At 41.8% G+C, this 22,330-nt stretch overlaps 1 protein-coding gene and 2 non-coding genes across 3 annotated transcripts in view; 2 read left to right on the top strand and 1 right to left on the bottom strand.

The window, feature by feature from the left end:
* Positions 1–22,330, bottom strand: part of dync2h1 (dynein cytoplasmic 2 heavy chain 1) — a 149,404-nt gene that overhangs the window by 37,522 nt on the left and 89,552 nt on the right. Inside the window, exons 80-84 of the mRNA XM_071925082.2 lie at positions 22,142–22,273; positions 21,355–21,427; positions 8,125–8,285; positions 6,253–6,378; positions 396–506 (exon numbers count right to left, since the gene is read on the bottom strand). Coding sequence (XP_071781183.2) covers positions 396–506; positions 6,253–6,378; positions 8,125–8,285; positions 21,355–21,427; positions 22,142–22,273 — 603 coding nt within the window. The remainder of the gene's footprint in view (positions 1–395; positions 507–6,252; positions 6,379–8,124; positions 8,286–21,354; positions 21,428–22,141; positions 22,274–22,330) is intronic.
* On the top strand, positions 11,413–11,485 carry trnam-cau (transfer RNA methionine (anticodon CAU)). The gene has a single exon. It is a non-coding gene; the product is annotated as a tRNA-Met (tRNA).
* trnam-cau (transfer RNA methionine (anticodon CAU)) lies at positions 11,837–11,909 on the top strand. Its single transcript has one exon. It is a non-coding gene; the product is annotated as a tRNA-Met (tRNA).

Genomic DNA, 22,330 nt, shown 5'->3' with positions numbered 1-22,330 from the left:
GTGATAATTAAAAACCAGATAGATCATCATCCTACAATGTATTGCATTTAAAACTTGCATCAGTGCAGATGGATTAATCAACAACAGTGAAGACCCTAGTAAGTTGATCATTTAATATATTTGTGCTTCTGTGGTGATATAATGAAGATATGACCATCTATAGTGTTTTCTATGGTGTTTTCCTGTGAAATGCGCGCCGCGGCACGCAGAGAAAATAGACTGAGCGCACTGTCAGTGTGAACGACCTGATCCATTAACATGGGCGCCGAAAGGAAGTGGCCTCCGCTTCGGCGCTGTTCCGCAGCTGCTACGCGTCCTGTGTGAACCCGCCGTAAGATGGTGTTCTGTGTCTGTATACTGTGTGTGTGTGTGTGTGTGTGTGTGTGTGTGTGTACCTCATATGTGATCTTGAGACTGGACTGCAGCAGTATAGGAGGGAATCTGGAGTGAACTTCTGCTGTCAGCCACAGACGGAAGCCTGCTTTGGGCTGCAGCACATTCAGCTCCTGGGGAGGAAGGACAAACTCATTAGCAACGGGACATATTCACACAAAAGAATGGGCATGACTACACGCACACACACACACCCACACAAAAATAATTCATTTTATGACTGCATCAGTTACACATTTAAGATGCATTTTGCAGACACTGACTCACACACTCCAAGTCCACACAAACCAAATTATTTTGTTTTAAATATTAGAGAAAATAATTTTACACCACACTGAATCTACATGCAAATAGCATTTGAAGCTTTTGATAATTTTGGTAGATAGTCAGATTACTGCATAAATTATCAGAAGCTGAATTTTAAAATATCAAGTGATAAATGAAAGCACACTTTTTTATAGCTACAATTCCAAGGACAATCGACTTGCATTTATTCCCTAATATCTAATTCCAGAAACTGTTAACCGAAACTTGTCTTCATATCGTGATTATTGTGAAGATATGTGGTAGAATGTGTCTCTTTCACACACACATACAATCTGTATGTATCAGTGTCAGTGGATATTAGAGGATATAGCTATCTCATATTACACACAGTAGACACCCATTAAATAAGAGGCCATAAGAAAAATAAGAGATATATAGCTATTTCGCATTGGACACAGTAGACACCCATTAAATAAGAAGCCATGAGAAGAATAAGATGCCAAGAGATACTCGTTCCCTCTTTCTCTACTTTTGACTTTTTCTTTCACTTTCCACTTCATTCGTTGTCCATTATATCCTTTCTACAGTAAGACATCCTCCACGATGACCCTCTGTCTACAGGTCGTCCCTCTTTCTATGTATTCTTTCCTGTGATCGTCAATGTTCATATACTCATGAAACTGTCTCTCCTTCTGCATCTCTCTTATTTTCACTCTGTCTTCATCGCTCTCTTTAAATTTCTGTCTTCATCTCAATTTCCATCTTTCTCTCCCTCACTTCCCCTCACTCAGGGTTAAAAATAACATGTTGGCGCCTTAGGGTCTTGTGCCATCTGATTGGGTGCACAGTCAAAGACTGAGATGTGTTTCCACACACACCTACACACACACAAACACATACACAAATAGGCATAACACAAGTACACATGCACACACACACACACACACACACACACACACACACACACACACACCGTATCATAATCAATGTGTTTCTGCATCAGTTGGAGCCTGATTCAGTCTCATGGAAGAACACATGATCACAGAGAATCAAAGGAGACAGGAATGGACACCCCCTCTAAGAAAACTAACTGTGTGTGTGTGTGTGTGTGTGTGTGTGTGTGTATATATCTATGTATGCATGTGCTTCGTCAAGCTCAATTCCACCGAAACAAATCTTAGTGTTTGGGAGGATGCGAGAGAGACAAAGAAAAAAGTTAGAAAGATAGATAGATATATAGAGTAAAAGAAAGAGGAAGCCAGAGAGAGAGAGAGAGAGAGAGAGAGAGAGAAAGAGAGAGAGAGAGAGAGAGAGAGAGAGAGAGAGAGAGAGAGAGAGAGAGAGAGAGAGAGAGAGAGACATCCGAGTGTGATCTCTATGCCAGCACCAATTTATTTTCAGCACCTCAAAACCTGCTGCCCAAAACCAAGAGGCATGATCCATATTTTACCTCATCTTATCTCTTTCTGTTAGAACACATCCACATGCCCCAGATGCCAGGAGCAGACACCCTACTGGGACTAACTGAATCTGCACTCCAATTCGGGAGACAATACGTGAATCTTTCTGGTAGCGAGAGCGGTTGTAGAACGCGGCTGTCACTCTCTCTCAAAAGTGAACTGCGTATGAACTCCAACGAGGAGTGACATCCTAGCTGCGGTGTGAGCGTGGCCACTGAGTACTTGAATATTCTGGTATTCCCCTTAAACATGAGAGCTCCCAAAATGTCACAAACCTATTGAAATACAGTTTGTCAGTTATAGCCACTGACAGAGAGTTGGGTCAAGCTGTACTATGGCTTCCATGCTTTTGCTCTGTCCCTAAAACTCTAAGAAATACTGGCTGCAAATATATAATTGTCATGGTGAAATGTGCTTTCTATAAAAGTCACCAAGTAAGAACCAGGGCTTGACTGTGGTGCTAACACATCAAACACTGAAAACATTGCAAATTCTACTGTCTAAATTGTTCTGTATGAGGTGATATGAACAAAAAAAAAAAAATGACATGCCGATTCTCAACAAATTTGTAGTTTGAGCAACACACCTATTTTTCAATACAATGCACATTAAAGATGTGCTGAAAAGAAACACAAGATGAGTTATTCCAAACTATCATCAAAATGTGACACATCCCTTTGAAGCATGGAACACAGTAATCTTTATTTCCCCTAATCTCATCCCTCATGTTGGGTGGTGATCAGCTCTGTAGCTACAGACGGAAAAATAAGCAAAAGAAAAGATGAATGAGACAATATGGCTGGGCGATATATGGACAACATTAACATCATGAAATCATAATAAATCATTTCAATCGCTGTATTTAATACAATATCTGCTAAGATATGCAAAATCACATGTTAAAGAAGAGGCGCCTAATGACCCAACATTTTTCAACAAGCAAATTTATGCAGCAAGATGTTCCAAAATCCAATCAGATCATCTCATGTATAGAAGTAAGTATCAAGTCTTTATCATGTATTGTTCTTGAATTGTTGTATTCACAAGAATGTGTCTACAGACAGACACTACCAGGACGATATAATGACCTGGTGGTGGGACATAAAAATCAAATTGATGTTCATCGCACTGAACTCATGGCAATATTAAGTGCAATAAAACTCTGTAATTCCCACAATAATATTCCCCGAGTTGTTTCAGATCACATTTTGTGAAAGATTTTAATTAGTATTTGCTTTTTAACACATTTTTATATATATAGATAGATAGATAGATAGATAGATAGATAGATAGATAGATAGATAGATAGAATAAGTGGGTGCAAGGAGAAAATAGTAGGGAGGAGAGCGGAGCAAGAGAAAGAATGAGAGTGGACAGGGATGAGGAGAGATCTGCACTGCCAGCTTCAATTATACTCAGAGAACACTGACTGCTCTCCCCCTCCTTCTGCCTTCTCCTCTCTCTAACTGACCAACTGGTTTGATCCCTGAGGAATGAAGGAGGGAAGGACTGGAGAGGCAGATGGTGGAAAGAAGCCGGGAGAGAGAGAGAGAGAGAGAGAGAGAGAGAGAGAGAGACAGAGACAGAGAGAGATAGAGGTAGGTAGTAAAATTAAGTGAGGGGGAAGGCTCGCTCTTTGTCTTCTCTTGGCTGCTTTTCCACCTGCCCGCTCTGCCTCAGCGCATCCCTCCGTCCCTCCTTTCACTACCTCTGTTTCTTCATTCTTTCTTTCCTACGCTCCCTGCCTCCCTCGCTCGCTCCCCCCCTCCCCCCTCCCCCGCGTCAGTTTTTCATTTCAAGCTCGGCTGCCGAGACCCCAACCTCATCAGTTGCTGGGCAAAGAGAGCGAGAGAGAAAGAGAGAAAGAGAGAGAGAGAGAGAGGGAGAGAGAGAGAGAGAAAGAGAGAGAGGGAGAGAGAGAGTGAGAGAGAAAGAAAGAAAGACTGAGTTTTTAGTTGTACAGTATGAAGACGAAAAGTAAGGAGAGCAAGAACAGCAGATGAGAAGGAGGAAAAGAAAAGAAAGAAAAGAAAGAGGAGAAGGGACAGGGGAAAGAAAAAAAAGATAATGATAGGAAAGACAGGAAACAAATGGAGAAAATGGAAAAAGAAAGGATAGGAGGAAATGAAAAGAGAGGGAAGAGGAGAGTGGAACGGAGAGGGACAGAAGGAGGTGAGGAGAGCTGTAATAGGCTATGGTTTAATTCACATTGGGAGCAGTGACAACGCCGGACAGGAGGGATCTCTGGCTAACCCCGGGACACACACACACACACACACACACATTGAGGCCAATCACTGCCAACACCTGTGCCTCCCAGTGAGATATGACCTGTTACAGTGACACAGCACTAAACAGAACCCCAGGAAACACATACACACACACACACACACACACACACCCTCAAAGAAAATTGAAGACACACAGCAACACACTTAGAATGAGAGACAACGACTCACACATATAATGAGAACACATACACTATGATTGACAAATACAAACATATACTTGCTACACTCAGAGCGAGGCACAAAAACACACACACACACACACACACACACACACACACACATACAGACGCTAAAGCCCAGAGATAAACACACAAACACGCAGAAAGACACAAAGAGAGACACACACACAAACAAACACACAGCCAGTCAGCCACACACACAACCACGAACACAACCACACAAACAGCAGCAAACACAGTGACTAATGTGGGCCGACTGGTAGAATGTAAAATGTGTATGTGCAGGCAAAGGACAGGAGGTAATTTTAGATATGGAAATTTGGGCAGCCAGCAGAATGCTTTTTATGTGTGCGCGTGCATGTGTATGTGTGTATATATACATGTATATAGATATCTGTGTTTGTGTGTGTGTGTGTGTGTGTGTGTGTACTTCTATTACTGTAGATAAACACTGACAAGCGGAAAGAAACAAGAAATTACATGCTGGCTCAGTACACACTCATAGATTTTATGATTTCTTAGCTTGTCATGAGGTTGGCAATGTTGTCTTTCAGATAACTGACTGTCTCCACTGTCAGCAGACTGTGAAGCGGGAAGATTTAATAACACTGCAAAGCTGTTATGCATTTATAGAGACTGAAGACGCATTAGGAGAGTCCACGTATGGCCTGGGTGTCTGTAGCTGTGTCACAGTGTTTCTCATTTGTGTGTCTGACTTGGTCACTCCTACCTCTGGCTATAGCCTGCACACACACACTAAGGCTGCAATCAATGATTACTTTGGTAATCGATTAATCTGGCAACTACTTTTTTGATTCACTGATTAATCTAGTAAATATTTTCTTAATTCCAATAGTTAAAACAAAAAAACAAATGAAGTAGCTCAAAATTCTAAGCTTTATTGAGCTGTAATGTCTTTAAGAAGCAGCAGATGGATGCTGACCGAGGAGAAAGTCATCTATACACCTTGGTTTGTTATTAGGAAGAAAAAATGGTAAACTTCATTAAAATTTGGAAAGTATCATTATTGTATGTTATGGCAAAATATTATGTGTTACAGTCTTTTAAATGTTGATGTAATGCTGCTGTGGAAAGCCATGCTGTTTTGCAGAGAGACTTCGTTTTGAAACTCGCAGTCTACATTTTTTGTGATCGTCTCATGGGTTTGGTTGTATTTTCATCTTCAATGTGGGAACCGTCTTCTTTGCCTCTTTGCTGCATGTCGGTCATCTAGATTTCAAGCAGTGTTGCCATCTACTGTTGCCTTTGTGCATTGCACCATTGACCGTTAAGACGCATCTTTCATGCATACAGCCTGAAAATGTAATGCGACGTGTCAATGATAAAAATCTGTCAATGAATTTGCATTATTGATTTTGTTGTCAACAAATTATGTCAACAAAAAAAATGTTGCAGCCCTAACACACACACACACAGGGTCAGCTGCTTTGTCTAATAATTAACAGCCTGAGGCAGATATAGATAGTCACACACACACACCCCTTACCAGTCACACTGCACAAAATAAGCAAAAACATGCTGACACCCGTCCTCTGGCCCATACTGCACACAAACATACACACACACACACGCGTGCGTGCGCGCACACACACCCACACACACCCACCCACACCCACAGCCACACCCACACAGAGTACCTACTTTTTCAAGGAGGGGTAGCCATGCAGTGACCAGGTGAAGGTTTTTGAGGCAAAGCCAGTCTCCATTACGGGAACATTCTCTGAGTGTGGCTAAGGCCACATCAGCCTGTCCCTGACCCATGGAAATCTAGACAGACAGACAGAGAAAGGGAGGGAGGAAGGGGGAGAAAGAAGCATAGAGATGGAAAATTTGATTCAACATTGTAATTTCTCAGAAGTTAGAGGGCAGAAAATCTGATTCAGTATTATAATTAATCTCTCTCCTAAGTGACAGAAAGTCAGAAACACCTGCAAAGTCAGATTCCCAGTATGATTTTCTGTAACACTAGCATTGTCATGTGGTGTTCAGAATATCTGCCACACAGCCAGTTACTTATAATTTTAATGGTAAGTGCAGGACCCCTGTGAGTGCAATGCCCAGTGGAAATATTTTCCAATCCATAACGCCAGCCTGGTGCTCATTGAAAAACACTGTCACCCCACTTCAGGCTTTATTTAGGTTTTGAGTTTATGGATTGAAGACCACTTTCACTCTCAAATTGATTAACTGAGCCATTGATTCAGGGACTTGGGGACTTGTTACAGGGTAAGGGCTAAATCAGTCTCACAGATTTACATATAGTTTGTAAAACGTTTGTTTCAGTTGTGATGGGTAATAGTGACAAAAACCTTATTTTCCATGAAACCTTTGAAGAATATATGTGAAAATACACACTAGTTATATGGTCAAATACATTGTGGCTTTAAAACCCTCAGTCGCATTTGATCGTGGGTATTAGCTTTGCATACTTGCAACACTTTCAAAATACATACTAAATCAGATAAACAGGTGTTATACACAGAATGAAAACTCAGGCTGTGTTTAATCTCCAGGCGAATATGTGTTGCAGTGGATTACGTGTGTGTGGTGCTCATCCAAATAACAGCATGACCCTGCCTGCAACTGTATTAATGTGCGAATACCCATATGTGGGTAGTAATTTCCATATTTTAACTTTGAAACTAATTTTAAAGTAATGCAGCGTTGCGCAAAATGCACAAGTTGTATTAAATGAAAGCGCTGGATCTCTTCCTGTTGGTACTGCAGCAGATGGAGTATGTTTTACCCTTCCATACTAGGTCATGACCCCTATGAATATGTGCTCAGTGATGCTTTGGCTAGTTTAGAGGGGTAAATAAATGGAGGCACACACAAACTTTAAAGGCGTTTTAATACAAATCTGATACTGCAAGAAGACAGATTTGTAACTATGTGCCTTCTTTATGTGAAAACATTGCCCTGAAACCTGCTAAGAAAAATGGATCTGCAGTTTATCTGCACACTGCAAAAACTACTAAATATCCCAATTCCAAAAAATATTTCCCGAGTTATAAACTTTTAGATTCAGTCTAGCATTACATCTCTGTAAATTTTATATAGTTTCAGTCTCATATAGTCTCAGTGATGAAAAATGTTTTGATCTACTACGGCTTGTCAGGCAGTCATTTGAAGTTGAAGGATGAGCCAAAATCCCACTGCAATATAAATCACATTTTCCTATTTTATGTAATTATTATTTCATAGTTGCTTTAACCACATAATGAGCATTGGATAAATGCAGGAGTGTAGCTTTATCACAAGGTGTCATTTTTCTTAGACCTGCTGCTGTCCTGGAATGCATGACAACTGTAGAGCTATTTCTCAAAACTGGCTGTAGTGTCCTCATTTTTTCACCCATTCAAGTGCAAGATACACCGTTTTGTAGATCTGATCTTGCTATTTTGTAAAATGAAGAAAAACAACAAGAACAACAAAACCCTCCCCCCTCACTCTGGTCCCCAACTGCTTGCTGATCTGCCATGACGTGTCCCATTTAGTACTGTTGTTCTCTACCTCGTGATAGTTGTCCCTGCCCACGGTCTCTGTAGCGAGCTCTGTGAGTTCCTGGGAGGGGTCTGCCCCGGGAGAAATGATGATCAACACCGGCTCCCATTCCAACGTCTCACCGTAGAGACGCCGCAGGTTCAGAGGTGGTGGGGAGAGCTCCTTCATACCTGCAGAGAAGAGGAGGAGGAGGAAGAAGAGGACAGAGAATCAGGGAGAGGGTAAAAGACAGAGTTTAAAAGGATGTTCCAACATTTTTCTATTGACGCAGAGCAAGTTCAGAGTTCACCGTTGCCTTTTTCTACACAATGGAAGGTACAGCCATTATGTAATGGGAGTGCAGTGGATGGTGTATGTGTTGTACTCTTCAGAAGGAGTGTATTACCCAGCAACAACCTCGCTATGAACACGTGCTCAATGATACTGTGTTAGCTTAGAGGGGTAAAAAAAACAACTGAAAAGGGGGAGATGCAGAGGGTGGGAGGGAAAGGAAGACAGGGTGACAGAGGGAGAACAGGAACAGGGAGAGATAGACAGTGGCAAAGGGAGCAGGGCCGAAAGATATTGACAAAAAATCTAATTGCGATTACAGGTTTTTCTTGTCAGAAATTTTTTAGAACTTTAAAATTGTTTAAAGAAAAGTGATTTTGTTAAAAAAGAAAACAGATATCAGTGTGCAGGATTTACTGAGTTTGAGCATGATGAAAGGTTTACACCAATATTGTACTTATTATTACTTATTATATTGAAGATCATGTTGCGATTTCGATTTCTTTTCGATTGATTGTTCAGCTCTAAAAGGGAGTGATGGGGAAGGAGGGTGGGGGAAAGAAAGAAAGAAAGACAGAAAGAAAGAAAGGAGGGAGGGCGGGCAGGGTGAGGAAAGGAGATGAGGAGGAGAGAGAGGACAGAAGAGGAAGATATTGAGAGAGACAGAGCGAGTGAGATTAGAAGGGTGATGCACTGTGCATACTGAGTGTTAGGTATGCAGCAGTATTCACCGCACATAGCGCAAGAATACCTTGTCAGCCCCCTGGTGTTGAGAAACCAGGCTCTTTCTGTGTCTGAGTATGTCTGTGTGTGTGTGTGTGTGTGTTTTCTCATTGGGCATTAGGCTCTAATCCTGCTGTAATATATCGAATCACAGATCAGATATGAGTTAATAGTGATACACATGCAGAGATACATGCACACACACAGCTTGAGTAGTCAAATTAGGTGAAGTTCACATACACACACCTACTGCTGCTGCTGTGGTCTTATAAACACATACTACATGCATGTATCAGCCAAATTCTCTCAGACAAACACACACGCACCCGTGCACACACACACACACACACACACACAGACACACACAGAGCTGTCTTCTCTGGTTGAGACGACTGCCGCAGCCTGAACATTCTTTTGGTGTCTGCTGCCAAATGCAATCTGCTGTACTGAAATACACGCACACACACACACACACACGCACAAGGTCTTGGGAGAGAACATCTCAGAGCGACCTTTTGCTGCATCACCATGGCAACGCTAAGAAAAACAGTCATCTGACCACATGGCTTGCGATGTCCGACTACAAAAAAGGAGCATTTACAGAACGTGCGCGCGCATACACACACACACACCCTCACATGCATACACACACACACACACACACACACACACACACACGCACGCACGCACACACACACACACACACGCACACACACACACACACACACAACTACCTCTGACGTGTGCAGGTAATCAGTATTCGAGCTGCAAGCTAGCATTCTCTGTCTGTGAATAGCAAAGTTCACCTTGGCTTTTATGACACACATCCAGGGCAGAGAGGAGCAGAGAAGAAGACAGTGCCACGCTCTCTCTATAGTTAAAACAATTCTTACCGGAGGAAACATTGAATGGCCTTAACGAGCAGGCACTTGCCCGCACGCATACACACAAAAAACTGTAGATCATAGGTGTTCAGGTTCTTCCATTAGAATCACTTTTATTGACCAAGTACAAGTATTTGCATTTAAATGCTGATTGATTGTTTAAACAAAGGAAGAGTGTCCTGTTGTGGCTGGATGATTAAAGATAGAGAATAGAACTGAACGACAGAGAGAGAGAGAGAGAGAGAGAGAGAGAGAGATGTTATGTGTGTATGTGAAAGAGGGTTTATTTTTTTGAGAAATAGACTGAGCGAGCCAGTGAGTGAGCATGTGCGTGTGTGTGTGTGTGTCTGCGTGTGTGTGCCCATGCATGCACGTGCGCGCGAGTGGTGCCCAGGCCTGGACTGGGGGGATTGAGTGAGATTAGCTGTAAGAGGATTACAGACCATGCCTCATTAGCATACTGACTTACTGCCAAACACACACACACACACACACAGTCTTCCTCTCCTCCGTTCTTTTTCTCTCTGTCTCTATTTCCCTCTAGCTCTCTCTCACACAGACACACACACACACTCTCACCCACACCTACACACACCCCGCACGCTTGCACACACACCACGCCTTCACCAATGGGTTCACTTAGCGTTCAGGCGGCGTGAGGACCGCCGGCCTTATCATGGGAGAGTTAGCAGGCGTTTTATTAGAGCTGCCTGCAGACAAACAAGCAGAGCGACAAAGCAGTGACACTCATGCTCTCCGGGAATTAGCTCAAATGGAAACACACAGGCGCGCGCGTTTACAAGCGGAGAGTCTGTATGTCTGAGTCTGTGTGTATGTCTATCAGTCCGATAGACACACACACAGACTCAGACATACAGACAGACACGTACACACTGAGACAGACACCTAGACAAACACACACATACACACAGTAAGACTCCAGTGTCATCCTCAATGAGCCAGTATTATTAGCACTCTGTAGCAGCTGCACAACAGCTGACACTGAGTTTCAGTCAAGACAGCTTCTGCTATCAGTAGGAAGCACGGCAGTCGGAGCAATCTGGCTCACCGACGCTCTCTCTCTCTCTGTCTGTATCTCCTCCCTTCCATCCCTCCTTTCATCTGCTGCTTTTCCTCTGGGGCTGTTTTCACTGTCCTATTTACAACATTTGTGAAACTATTTTCAGGGGCTGAGAGTTGGGAAAAATACGACACTGAAGTTGCAGCCAATAGCTTGCAGAGAGCTCAGATCATTTGCAAGTTAAGAAAACAAAGCGTTCCACAGCTGCCGCCGTAAAATCTGCCCTGAGCCACAGTGAAAACAGTGCCTTATCTATGCGGCCACCCCCCTCCCCTTTCTCTCTCGCTCCCTCTCGCTCACTCTGACTGTTAAAGCTGCAGCAGCTGCATGAGTCTCCAGGCCTCGTTGGCGCAGTAGGCAGCGCGTCAGTCTCATAATCTGAAGGTCGTGAGTTCGAGCCTCACACGGGGCAGATGTTTTAAGTAAATAAATCACCTAACAACAAACCGCAGCGAAGGGGAGACCTGCTGAAGAATGACATTCTCGTCAAGTAAAAAGTGAAATGCTAGTTCAGCATAGGAATTGAAAATGGGAAACTGTGTAAGGCTGATTTCAAAACCCTGCGACATTTCTGATAAATGGACTACAGTCACTTCACACTCAAATACCTCTCAGATGCTGTTTGATATCATGTTTCTAAGTGTATATGATTGCTTTGTGTGTAGTCTTTTTACACTATCATTTGCACATTTGTGTGTACAAATACGAATAAATACGTATTGATATTGTTCGACGGATGTATTATCTCTAAACAGCCTTGGGAGCCTCGTTGGCGCAGTAGGCAGCGCGTCAGTCTCATAATCTGAAGGTCGTGAGTTCGAGCCTCACACGGGGCAGATGTTTTACATGGGGGGAGTCAATTGTTTACCTAATGACACGGATCCATTCCCGGGACAAAGCCATACAGTAAAATGAATCTGATAGAACAGAGTGAGAAGCTACTTGCTCTTGATATCCAACACCCCGTTTACAATTTGTGTTAAAATGTAATCTGTATCTGGATATCTTATCTGGATAAGGAAAAACACATATATTCAAGGTGTTAATGCACACTGGATACACACGGATCGGAGAGTGACCGGAAAGTGACCAGACTCAGCCAGGTGGAAATACAGTCCGTACAGCGTGTGTGCATTAGTGAGAAAGCACCCGCCCACATGGCAGGAATGTCATCACCATGGGTAGAAAGGTCATCACCGCGCCTCCTCAAGTACAGGCTGTACAGTAACATCACCACTGGTGACCCTACACCTGCCATGTTTACTTTTGTTGCCAATAGATGGGACTTGCCACCGCTCCACCTACTCGCCTGCTTTACATATTGTGCACAAAAAATGACAATGTAGACACAATGCGGTGTAAATGCGAGGGTGTGATCGGATTGTTCATTATCAGGATAGCATATCCAGATGTAGAGCACATTTTAATACCATGTATAGATGAGGTCAATAGGCCGGTTTCAGACTAAACCGTCACAGATCTTAATGTTGCCCGACAACAGAATCTGGTATTTAGTTTTACGTTCAGTTTGCTCTGTGATGTGTCAGTCTCATAATCTGAAGATAAGTAGGAGTTTGACCTCCACACTGGGTACATGTTTTATTCACATCTTGACTAGGTTGCCACTGTGGGAGATAGACAGGTCGCAGGCTAATTGCCTGATATGAAGACCAGCATCAGGGGAAATGCTTGGGGTTCAAAACACATCTAGTTGTATCTGTTCATTAACTGACAGTCTTCAGGTCTTAAAATGTCCCAGGTTACCTGCCTTGGCCAAGTTTTCTTTTAATGAAAACTATGTTTATAATGTGCCTAAGTCCTAGTTTGTTAAATGATGAGTCAAGCTCTAAAATGGGTCATAGGTCCCATTACGATGAGATCAGCAATAAGTTATAATGAGCCTTGGTTCTAGGGTGAGAGAATAAATTACTCTTTTGGGTCCTGCAATGAAAAAAAAAAAAAAAAAAGTCATGGCCTACGTGACTTAGCCTTGGACGACCTTTTAAAATGAAGTACGTCGAAATGTAAATTCAGGCTATAAATGTTGAAGTCAAACTCAAGACCTGCACATCAAATGGAAGGCTGTGTAGATGAGACTACTTACTCAAGTTGTAGTGGTTTGATTGGAAGTCTTGTAAGATATATTTTTTTCATGGAGCATAAGAGGACTTTAGGGCCATTCATATTTCAGTGAAAGAACAAAGTAGTTGTTGAAAGAAGTTGCGCCTCCGCCTATGCTGAATAACACGAGCGACACCTTTTCAGGTTGTTTTTTCTAATATACTGTATCATGTAACATAATGTAATTTATCACGTATGGTACCGATTTCCGCTGATGGTATGGACGATTAAATTGAAGGGAAGGATTGATTTGGCTTTTCCTCCATTTTGGAAATGACATGACAAGTTCACATGAATCAGTTCTAGGTTCTACAGTAGCAAGCAAAGGGTACTGCTTTTTAAAAAAATAGATCTATTTAAATTCGATACTCTCTTGATCCTTGCGGGCAAAATTCTCTTTTCACTTTCAACCCTCCAGAAGGAGGTCAAAGCACAGGGTCAGCTACAGCAGTGGTACTCAATGTGGGGTCCGGGGACTCACAGGGGGCCTTGAAAGGGTTCCAGGGGGTCCCCGACAAAAAGAGGAATAGTATAGTATATTTCAGTGTTTTTTTTTATTATTTCCAAGTAGACGATGTATCAAAATGACTATTCTGATCATAAGTTTAACTCTCACCACGATCATCTCCCCACCCACAGTATAGACAGTTATACATTTCAACATTAATTCAACAAGAACAAAAACCTTCTTGGTGCAAAATCTCATCAAATGGGGGCCCCTAGCCTAAGGTCGGCCAATTTGGGGGTCCTTAACATGAAAATGTTTGAGAAGCCCTGAACTGCAGAACAGCGCCCCTGGAGGTGGTAGGTAGTGATGGCGCACTACCTACCACTGTGTCACACTGTGTCGAAAATGGGTTCAGCACTCATAGCTTCATATGAGACGAGACATATCGCCCTTCCACACGGTAGACCCGGGTTCGATTCCACTTCATGTGTGTTCATTGACTTGTGTTTTTCAATTATTCAAACTTGATAATAAAGTATTGAGTGTGAGAGTGAATATTTTTTGACAGTAAACGCAAGGACAGAGGAACAAAAGGGATAAATAAAGAGTAGAGAGTAGGGAGAAAGTGCTTAAGGACAGACTGCCATTGAGCCTTTTGGGCAGAGGTAATTCAATGATACGTTGTGAAATAGCCTATATTATGCTATTATATGGAATGTGCTGTACAAATAGATTGATTTGGTTGGGCATTTATATGTCTGTTTCAAACAGAAATCACAAGAAAGTGTTATTTAGGCAAACGTTGTAAGGATAAATTCAAAGTATTTCCACACTGGGGAACGGTTGATGACATTAATGAAAAATGACATAAAATGTGCCATTTTAACTATAAACGCTGCATGTATTACACTATGCAGAATACTTACAGAACAGAGACTTAAGTGGACAATATATCTTGCGCTTTTGTTTTGAAGGCTAAACGGCCAAACCGGAAGTCTTGTTTCTGGTAATTTGAGTAAGAGTTACACATGTAGTTCTCCTCGTTCTCGTATCTCGGGGGAGCACAAACGTGAGGTTTTTTTCATATCAACAGCTAGAGTGGCGATTTCAGCTTTATGGTGTAAATGTCGGTCTTTTCAAGTCACTTTAGGATCGTTTGGCTTCCGGAGACTTGCATTATGCTGGACGAGCTGCATGGAGCCATTTTATGGTTATTTTATGGTTATTTTTTTAACTGTGAAGTCAGGTCAAGTCAGGTCCCCAGCAACTTCAGTTGTTTTGGAGAAGGCTTCTACGCCATTCCGCTGTGGAGCTCAGCCTGCTGTATGGACTAACAAACTTCACCCGAGTTTCAGCTGGCATGGGGGTGAGTAGATAATGACTGAATTTTCATTTTTGGGTGAACTATTCCTTTAACTCTACCCTGGCATTACAGTTTATCATCACAACTACTTTCATCTTTCACAGTGATATGATCATATTTGTCATGTGGTTAAGTGACCAAAGTACCAGGCGTATGGATTGTTAGCCATGAGTTATAGTTTCAAAATAAATATTCAAAAGGAGGGGAAACAGAGAATGAGAATGGGCGGTGGGATAAAGGGAGTGAAACTAAAGTAATAATCTTTCCAAAACGGTTCATAACTTCAGTAAATAATTTCACACTTGGAGGTAATTTCATTACAGTAAGCAGACTAAATACAGAAAGAGAAAGAGAACAAGCAAGAGAGAGAGGAAGAGAAAGAGAGACAGAGATTTAGGAAATAAGGGGGAGGGGTGGTGGGCAAGGGTAAATGATCAGATGATCACCATCAGATGATTTAAGGTAAATAAACAATTACCTTGACTCTGTGTCCCTAGTAATGGCTGGGCCATTGCCTCCACGTCTCCAGGCATGCACACTTCATAATGACAAACACTATGTTAAACCCCAGAGCAATGTATGGTGCTGTGCCTGTGGCCAATCCCCCCCAAAAATGTATATGTATATATATACATATATAAATGTATATATAAATGTATGTATTTTTTATATGCAAATACATATTTCTAATTTGATGGTAAATGTTTTTATTGTGACGCAACAAACCTCTAGGCGCACTACAGTAATTAATCCTGTAAACCAGTCTGGGAAAGGAGAAAAAAGAAATCTTTATTTTGTCACAGTTCACCACTCTGTGTGCACACGTGACAGGAGGAGGTGCAAGCCAAGACGGAGGAGAACCACTGACTAAGTCTAACTACTTAACATAAGGAATGTTTGGCCTTGAGTTATTGTTTATTCATTAATGAATATTCATATGAAGGAGATGCTGGTGTCCAAAGCACATAGATTTCCCCAAGGTTAACACACCCAGTAGGGCTTTTTAAAATGCATGTGCATGTGTGTGTGGCATATGATTGACAGAGAGAGAGAAAGAGAGAGAAAGAGAGACAAAACACTCACACTGCAACAACAATAAACAACTGAGCACAAAATTCTACATTGCATGCAAGCCCAAACACTCTTCTCCTTTGCAACTAGGTGCCATGCATTCAGTCTAAGCCTATGCAACGTTTGGCAGCATAATTGCAGCCAAACGTGAAAGAGAAGTATACTGAAGAAGTACACTGGTGAGGGAGGTAGTGGGTGACGGAGATAAGCTTTTTTTTTATGCGAGCTTCATAAATGGCCTACTTTGCTTTTGAAAATAAATGCTTTAGAGACTTCAGATGCCATATTCACGTTGAGACCGTTAAAATGCTGCTGCTTGATCGTCTGAGTTCAGCAAATAGCAGTGGATGAGTTACTCAAATATGCAATCTCATTGTGCCTGATATTTTGAATTTTACTATTTTCACTTAAATGCACCTTATTGCTTCCAACTTGGCTGGCTCTTGTTTCGGTCAAAGCCAAAATGTTCCTAAAAAAGGAGATGTAGCATTCAGGTTGAAAAACCATTTATATGGCCACTGTACATTGACCCAGACTTTCTATAATTGCACAGAGTCAAACTATTCCCCCTGTTCTCCTATTGACTGCTCCACTTCAAGCGGTCCAAAAAGCAATGAGGGAAGGCACTTTTTGCCAACTTGCTGATGCCACAAGGAGCCTCAGAGAAGTGTGGCAGACAATAGAAAGACAGAGAACAAAACACCAATTAGGATTATTACAAATGGGGTAGCATATGGATCGCAGTTATATTTACCTTGTGAAAAAACGTCTGCAAAAAAAGGGGAAAACAGACAATTCTAGCCTATAACACAGTTGTTGGCTTGGTGGTGGTTTAACTGCAGTGACTTTCCCACAACCACAGTAAGCCTCCAAATACCATGGCATGACAATACTTTGGTTACTGTTGAAGCTCTATAGCCATACTACTCACCTTGTTCCTACAAGGCAGCCAAACCTGCAGCTTGGCCTGACCAAATAGAAAATTAATACACTAACCAGCTTTGCGTGCGCACAAACATTCCCGAGAATGAAGCTCTCCGCACAGAAAAACATAGCCTTGGTCATCACACAGAGCTTTCAACAATATGTTGCAAACACATAGACAGCCATCCCAGATTGCACATGCTACACAGATTGCCTTACTACGTTACTGACTGCCCAAATTTTGCCCTGGGTCTGAGTAAGTTGGCAAAAGTATCCTAAAAGACATCCCTTCACCTTCTTTTTCCTCTCACCCTCTTCACATGCTAACCGTCCACTCAATCCCTCTCCACCGCTCTCTTTGCTCAAATACAGTCTTTATAGCACTGAGCTGGTCAGTCTCACCAACTTTTACCAAAAATCACAGGCTATTGCCCTCTCCAGACAGCCAAGAGAGCTCTGCTGATTGTAATTATTACCATAGCAGCATGCGAGTTTTGTCACTGATGCAGCCGAGTCAGTGATTTTCCTCAACAAGAGCCGTCAAAATTCAGGCCAGATATACATGCTTTTTGTAAGGATTGTCTTTTATTTCGAATTCAGAGAGCCACCTCAATAATTTGAGCCAATTCATAATGACTACCAGAGGTTCAGGACTGAAAAAAGTATTTCGTTTTAAATCATATGTATTAAGGTTAAATTAACTGGATGGACGTTAAGACCTTTTTCTGTTTTTTTATTTATTTATTTATTTTAAACCAGTCTGTCTCTCTCTTGTTCCTTTGCCTGCCTGTCTATCTGGTGTCTATGTGTTTTACATGTGGGAGAGATTTGTAGTCTAGTTTATTTGTGGGCAAATGAAGAAAGGATAGAGAGGAGGGGAGTGGGATGAGTATACAGTACAGTATAGGCTACTACAGGTACTAATACACTATACACCAAGAGCAGCAGCTGCTGCTGTCAGGATGGAGAGAGTGAGAGGGGGAAACAAGAAGTTGGAAGACAGAAGGAATGAAAAAAGCAGGGAGGTGTGAATTAAGATGGGAGTGGTGCAAAGGAAGGAGTGAATGAACTAGGGCTTAAGGATGCTGGGAAAAAAAGAAGACTGAAAAGAAAGTGGGAGGCATGGAGAGAGGTGGGGAGGGAGGGAAGCTGCAGCAAGAACTGGTGGGAGGGGGGTAGAGGGAGGGACATTAGGAGAGAAGGACAGTTGGGGAGTATAGGGAGGAATAATTTGAACAAACAAAATCAAGAGCCATTCAGAGTTGCATTATGGGATGTAATTCATAAGCCTTATGCAGTGAAAACAAAGGCAAAGTACAGTATATTGGATAGGTAATTTAACATTTCCAATTAGATGGTCGGGGGAGCATTGAGAGAGCCCAAAAATTGGACAACCGGGAGTTCAGTAAATATGAAAAATGTCCTATTGGTTAAGAGGATTTTGTAACCTGCGAGCTAAAACAAAACCTTAACATATGCATAACCTGCAAACATAAAAAAACAACATATCAGCAGTCTCCTAAACTATCAACTGTCATCACACAGGACTAGGTATTAGTTTTGCACACACACACATACAGTATTTATATATATATATATATATATATATACATATATATATATACACACAGTATATATGCACGCACGCATGCATGCACACGCACACAAACACACACACAAAAATGTCTGCATATTAGTTTCACCTGACACCAATTAGCAGAGTCCCAGATAGTGCTGTCAGAAGCCAACATGCCATTAGGAGGATTATCTGGACTGAATGAATGGGCTCATTAGGCACAATAAACTAACCACTCTCTGGCAGCTTCATAACCGTGTGTGTGTGTGTGTGTGTGTGTGTGTGTGTGTGTGTGTGTGGCATTTCCTCAAGGACAGTGGCATTCTCACAGAGAGGAAATATAAAGAAACAGAGAGAAAGGATGAAGAGGACTATCATGAAAAAAGCTGACTTCATAAGAAGCAGAGTGATGACAAGTGGAAAAGTGTGTCTCAGAAGTCTGCCATAAAAGCCTTGCTTGAGGACATTTAGTTTGATTGGAGTGTGAAGGTGGGATGTGCTCGTAAAAAAAAACAAAGCATCTTAATACAGTAGAATATCTGCAGAGGTGAATGAAGTAGTCATAGTAGTTTACAAGTACGGTTTCGGTTTAGAGCTCATCATTCATAGCAATCTCTCTTAAACTCTCAGAATTCAGGGGAGTAGAGTTTTGATTTTCTTTATTAAAACAAACAAATGCAAATCATATGTTTTAGGAATGAAAAAAACAAGAAACTGAGATGGCATTTGATATGGATAAATATAAACGTTCTGTACCACGGTGAATAACATGCTTACGAGAGAGAGACAGACAATGAGCGATAGATGAGAGGGATAGAGAAGACGGCGAGAAAGATTTTCATGAAAAAAATAATCAATAATTCTATAGCCTTTGGAATTTTGAGAGTGTTTACTCTGCATGTAACTGATAAGTGTGAATTCAATTTGTCCATGGCTTTAATGCAGCAAACCTGCGTTATACAGATTTTTCCACAACTCCTCATACTCGCCTGGCTCCAAACTGTCAGTCGATTTATTTGTTTCTCTATCAGGTTTGTTTACCTCACGGCACTGCCATTGTGCAACTTTGGCTGCTGAGGTAATTTTCACAAATAAAGTTTACATGGAGTGAAAGTGGGATTGCCAGCTGTTAAGACTGACTTGGTATCAGCTTCACATGGCACACATTGCCTATGCAGAACTGGCTAAACTAACCTGTTCTCAGTATGTTTGGGGCATATCTCAATTTTGTTTCATGGAACAAACTTGCATCTAACGTGTGAGTGTGTTAGATGCACTTTGGAGGCATTGGGAGTTATTAACAATTTCTGCCAAAGCAATTGATGGGACTTAAGTTATTGAGGGTTGATATAACTCATGGGTAGCCACTTGAGAGGGACAAAAAACTCTACCATTACCGAAGCAGTGTGTGACCCACTACTGGTTTCTGCCATTTGCAAGGACCAGGGAAGCAAATTAGCAATCAAGCTTGTTTCAAAGCATTTCAAAGGTGAGAGAAGGAGAGAGAGAGAGAGATAGAGAGAGAGAGAGAGAGAGAGAGAGAGAGAGGAGATCTGTGACTGCAATGACTGAGCGCCGATCTGCTCTCACAACATGGGGCTAATCAACCAATCATATTGCTCTGTCCTCCCTCTCCGAACCCGCTGGGCTAATGAAGAGAAATCACCACACATACATCAGCGCTGCACACGTGTGTAAGAATGAGTTTTGTGAGTGTGTGATGTGTAAGCTTGTGACAAATGAGAAGTAATGAGTGTATATTAATCACCTCGGTGTGTTTTTCCACAATCAGCCCACTCCATTCATATACTGACAGAAGCCATATGGGACTGTGTGTGTAGGTGTGTTTCTGCTTCAGAGGGATTGAATCCGTGTGTCAGCTTTGTTTTGTTTTGTTCTATCTTTTTTGGGGATTTTGGCGACATCTTTGGTGATAAGCAGTCATTGCTGTGGCGTTTTTGTACTGCACATCCCAGAGATCACCTGTCAATCAAACAGTGTGGCCAGTACTGCCGTGTTTTTTCTGTTAATGAAGTTTGAGTTTCTGTAGGTGGCGCTCTTATCTTTGTTCGTCCATGGTGTCTATCGCTGCTCATGCTAACTACCCAGTTCTTCTTCTACTGTTTCCAGACAAGCTGCTGTTGGTGCTGCCGGAAATGTAAAACACATCTCTTCCTGTGCGCCAGAGGATTTTGCCCAGGGGAGACAAACCTGACACTGGGTGTTTAGAACAGCAAATGCAACAGCTTTCAAATGAAAATGCAATCGCTTTTGTGTTCGGCAACACAGAAAAACAAAATAGACATTAATTTATCTTAAAATGTCTCAGATTTACATTAAATAAAGGTCATTATTGATTGCATTTATGCCTGTGTAAGTGTGAATGGATGTTCATGTAATTATGTGAGCGTATATGTATGTGTGTGTCATATGAAAGAGAAAAAGAGACAGAAAGTGAGATGCTGTCTTGATGCCTGTCATCACATTGCTGAAGGAACACAGACCATCATGGAGACAAGTCTATGACTTTTTTGAGTTGATGTTTGACCTTTTTTCCTCACATTCAAACGGTACATGATATGTGTGAGAGAGAGAGCGCAGGAGAGAGAGGCTATTATATGGTCGTGGCTCCCTATTTATGGTTGTGAACTGAACTGGTAAGGCAAAATCCTGCGTCCATGTGTATGTGACACGTAGACTTGAACTTGTTTGGAGAAGACTGATAAGTGACAAGACAAACTAACAGAGGAACAGGAAGACAGACAGGCACACACTTACCCAAGGCCTGAGAGGCGAAGGCTGCCATGGTGCTCTGCAGTCTGTCTGGTCTGACTGCCTGAACCAATAATACCTGGGCAGAGAGACAGACAGACAGAGAGAGAGAGACAGATACAGAAACAGAGACAGAAAGAAACAGACACCTCTCTTTAACCTAGTGTGTATCAATTTACAATGGTTAGACAGAAAGTTAATGTCACTCATGTCAAATGAAAATCTCACATTTCCAAATAGTCAACTTTCAAGGGAAAAATAGAAATGGCCTCATTTGGATGCATACACATTCTCGAATTCTACAAAGACTTTCACAGGCTTTGGGATCATGACATTTTCTGAGAGATGAGCTACATCTTAATACAATCTCAACCCCCACTTACAAGCCTTGCTTTCATGTGTCAATATGTCCACTTTACCATAAATATTTCAAATTTCAGTAATATTTGACTCATTTCAGTCAGGTCATAGTGAAATTGATAGCCATAGTGAACACAGGCACAACAAAGGTGGTTGTTTTCAACTTTTAACACATTGTCAGAAATGAGTAAGCTTTTGCTTTTACCCTGATTTTGTTAGTGAAAAAGTGTACAAAAAGTCAGATTTAATGGGTTGTCATTTCATACTTCCCATAAAACTACATTTGAAAACATGTGTAGACCTTTGATATCCAGTGTAAATAATTACTAAAAATAAGTTAAAATTGGAACAGCAAGGTTTTCATGCAACAGCAAAACTATGCAAGCAACTCAGTTTGGCTGATCAAATGGCTGGTGGTTGATTGGCAGCTGACCTGCTGGAAGGGAGTAATCTTCTTGGCGATGGAGGATGGGATTTCCTGTTCGCAGTGTGAGCTCTGCGAGAAGGACAGCCAAAGGTCTGAGTCACTCAAACACAGAGACTGATGGAGGGCTGGGAACGTAGCCTGGGAAAGAGGGACGGAAAAGGGGAATGACAGGTGGAGAGATAATGTTATAAAAAT

The sequence above is a fragment of the Centroberyx gerrardi genome, chromosome 6 (genome assembly GCF_048128805.1).
Source record: "Centroberyx gerrardi isolate f3 chromosome 6, fCenGer3.hap1.cur.20231027, whole genome shotgun sequence".
Classification (NCBI taxonomy): domain Eukaryota; kingdom Metazoa; phylum Chordata; class Actinopteri; order Beryciformes; family Berycidae; genus Centroberyx; species Centroberyx gerrardi.
Note: the sequence above shows the minus strand (reverse complement) of the source record. Positions and strands in the feature narration are given on the sequence as shown.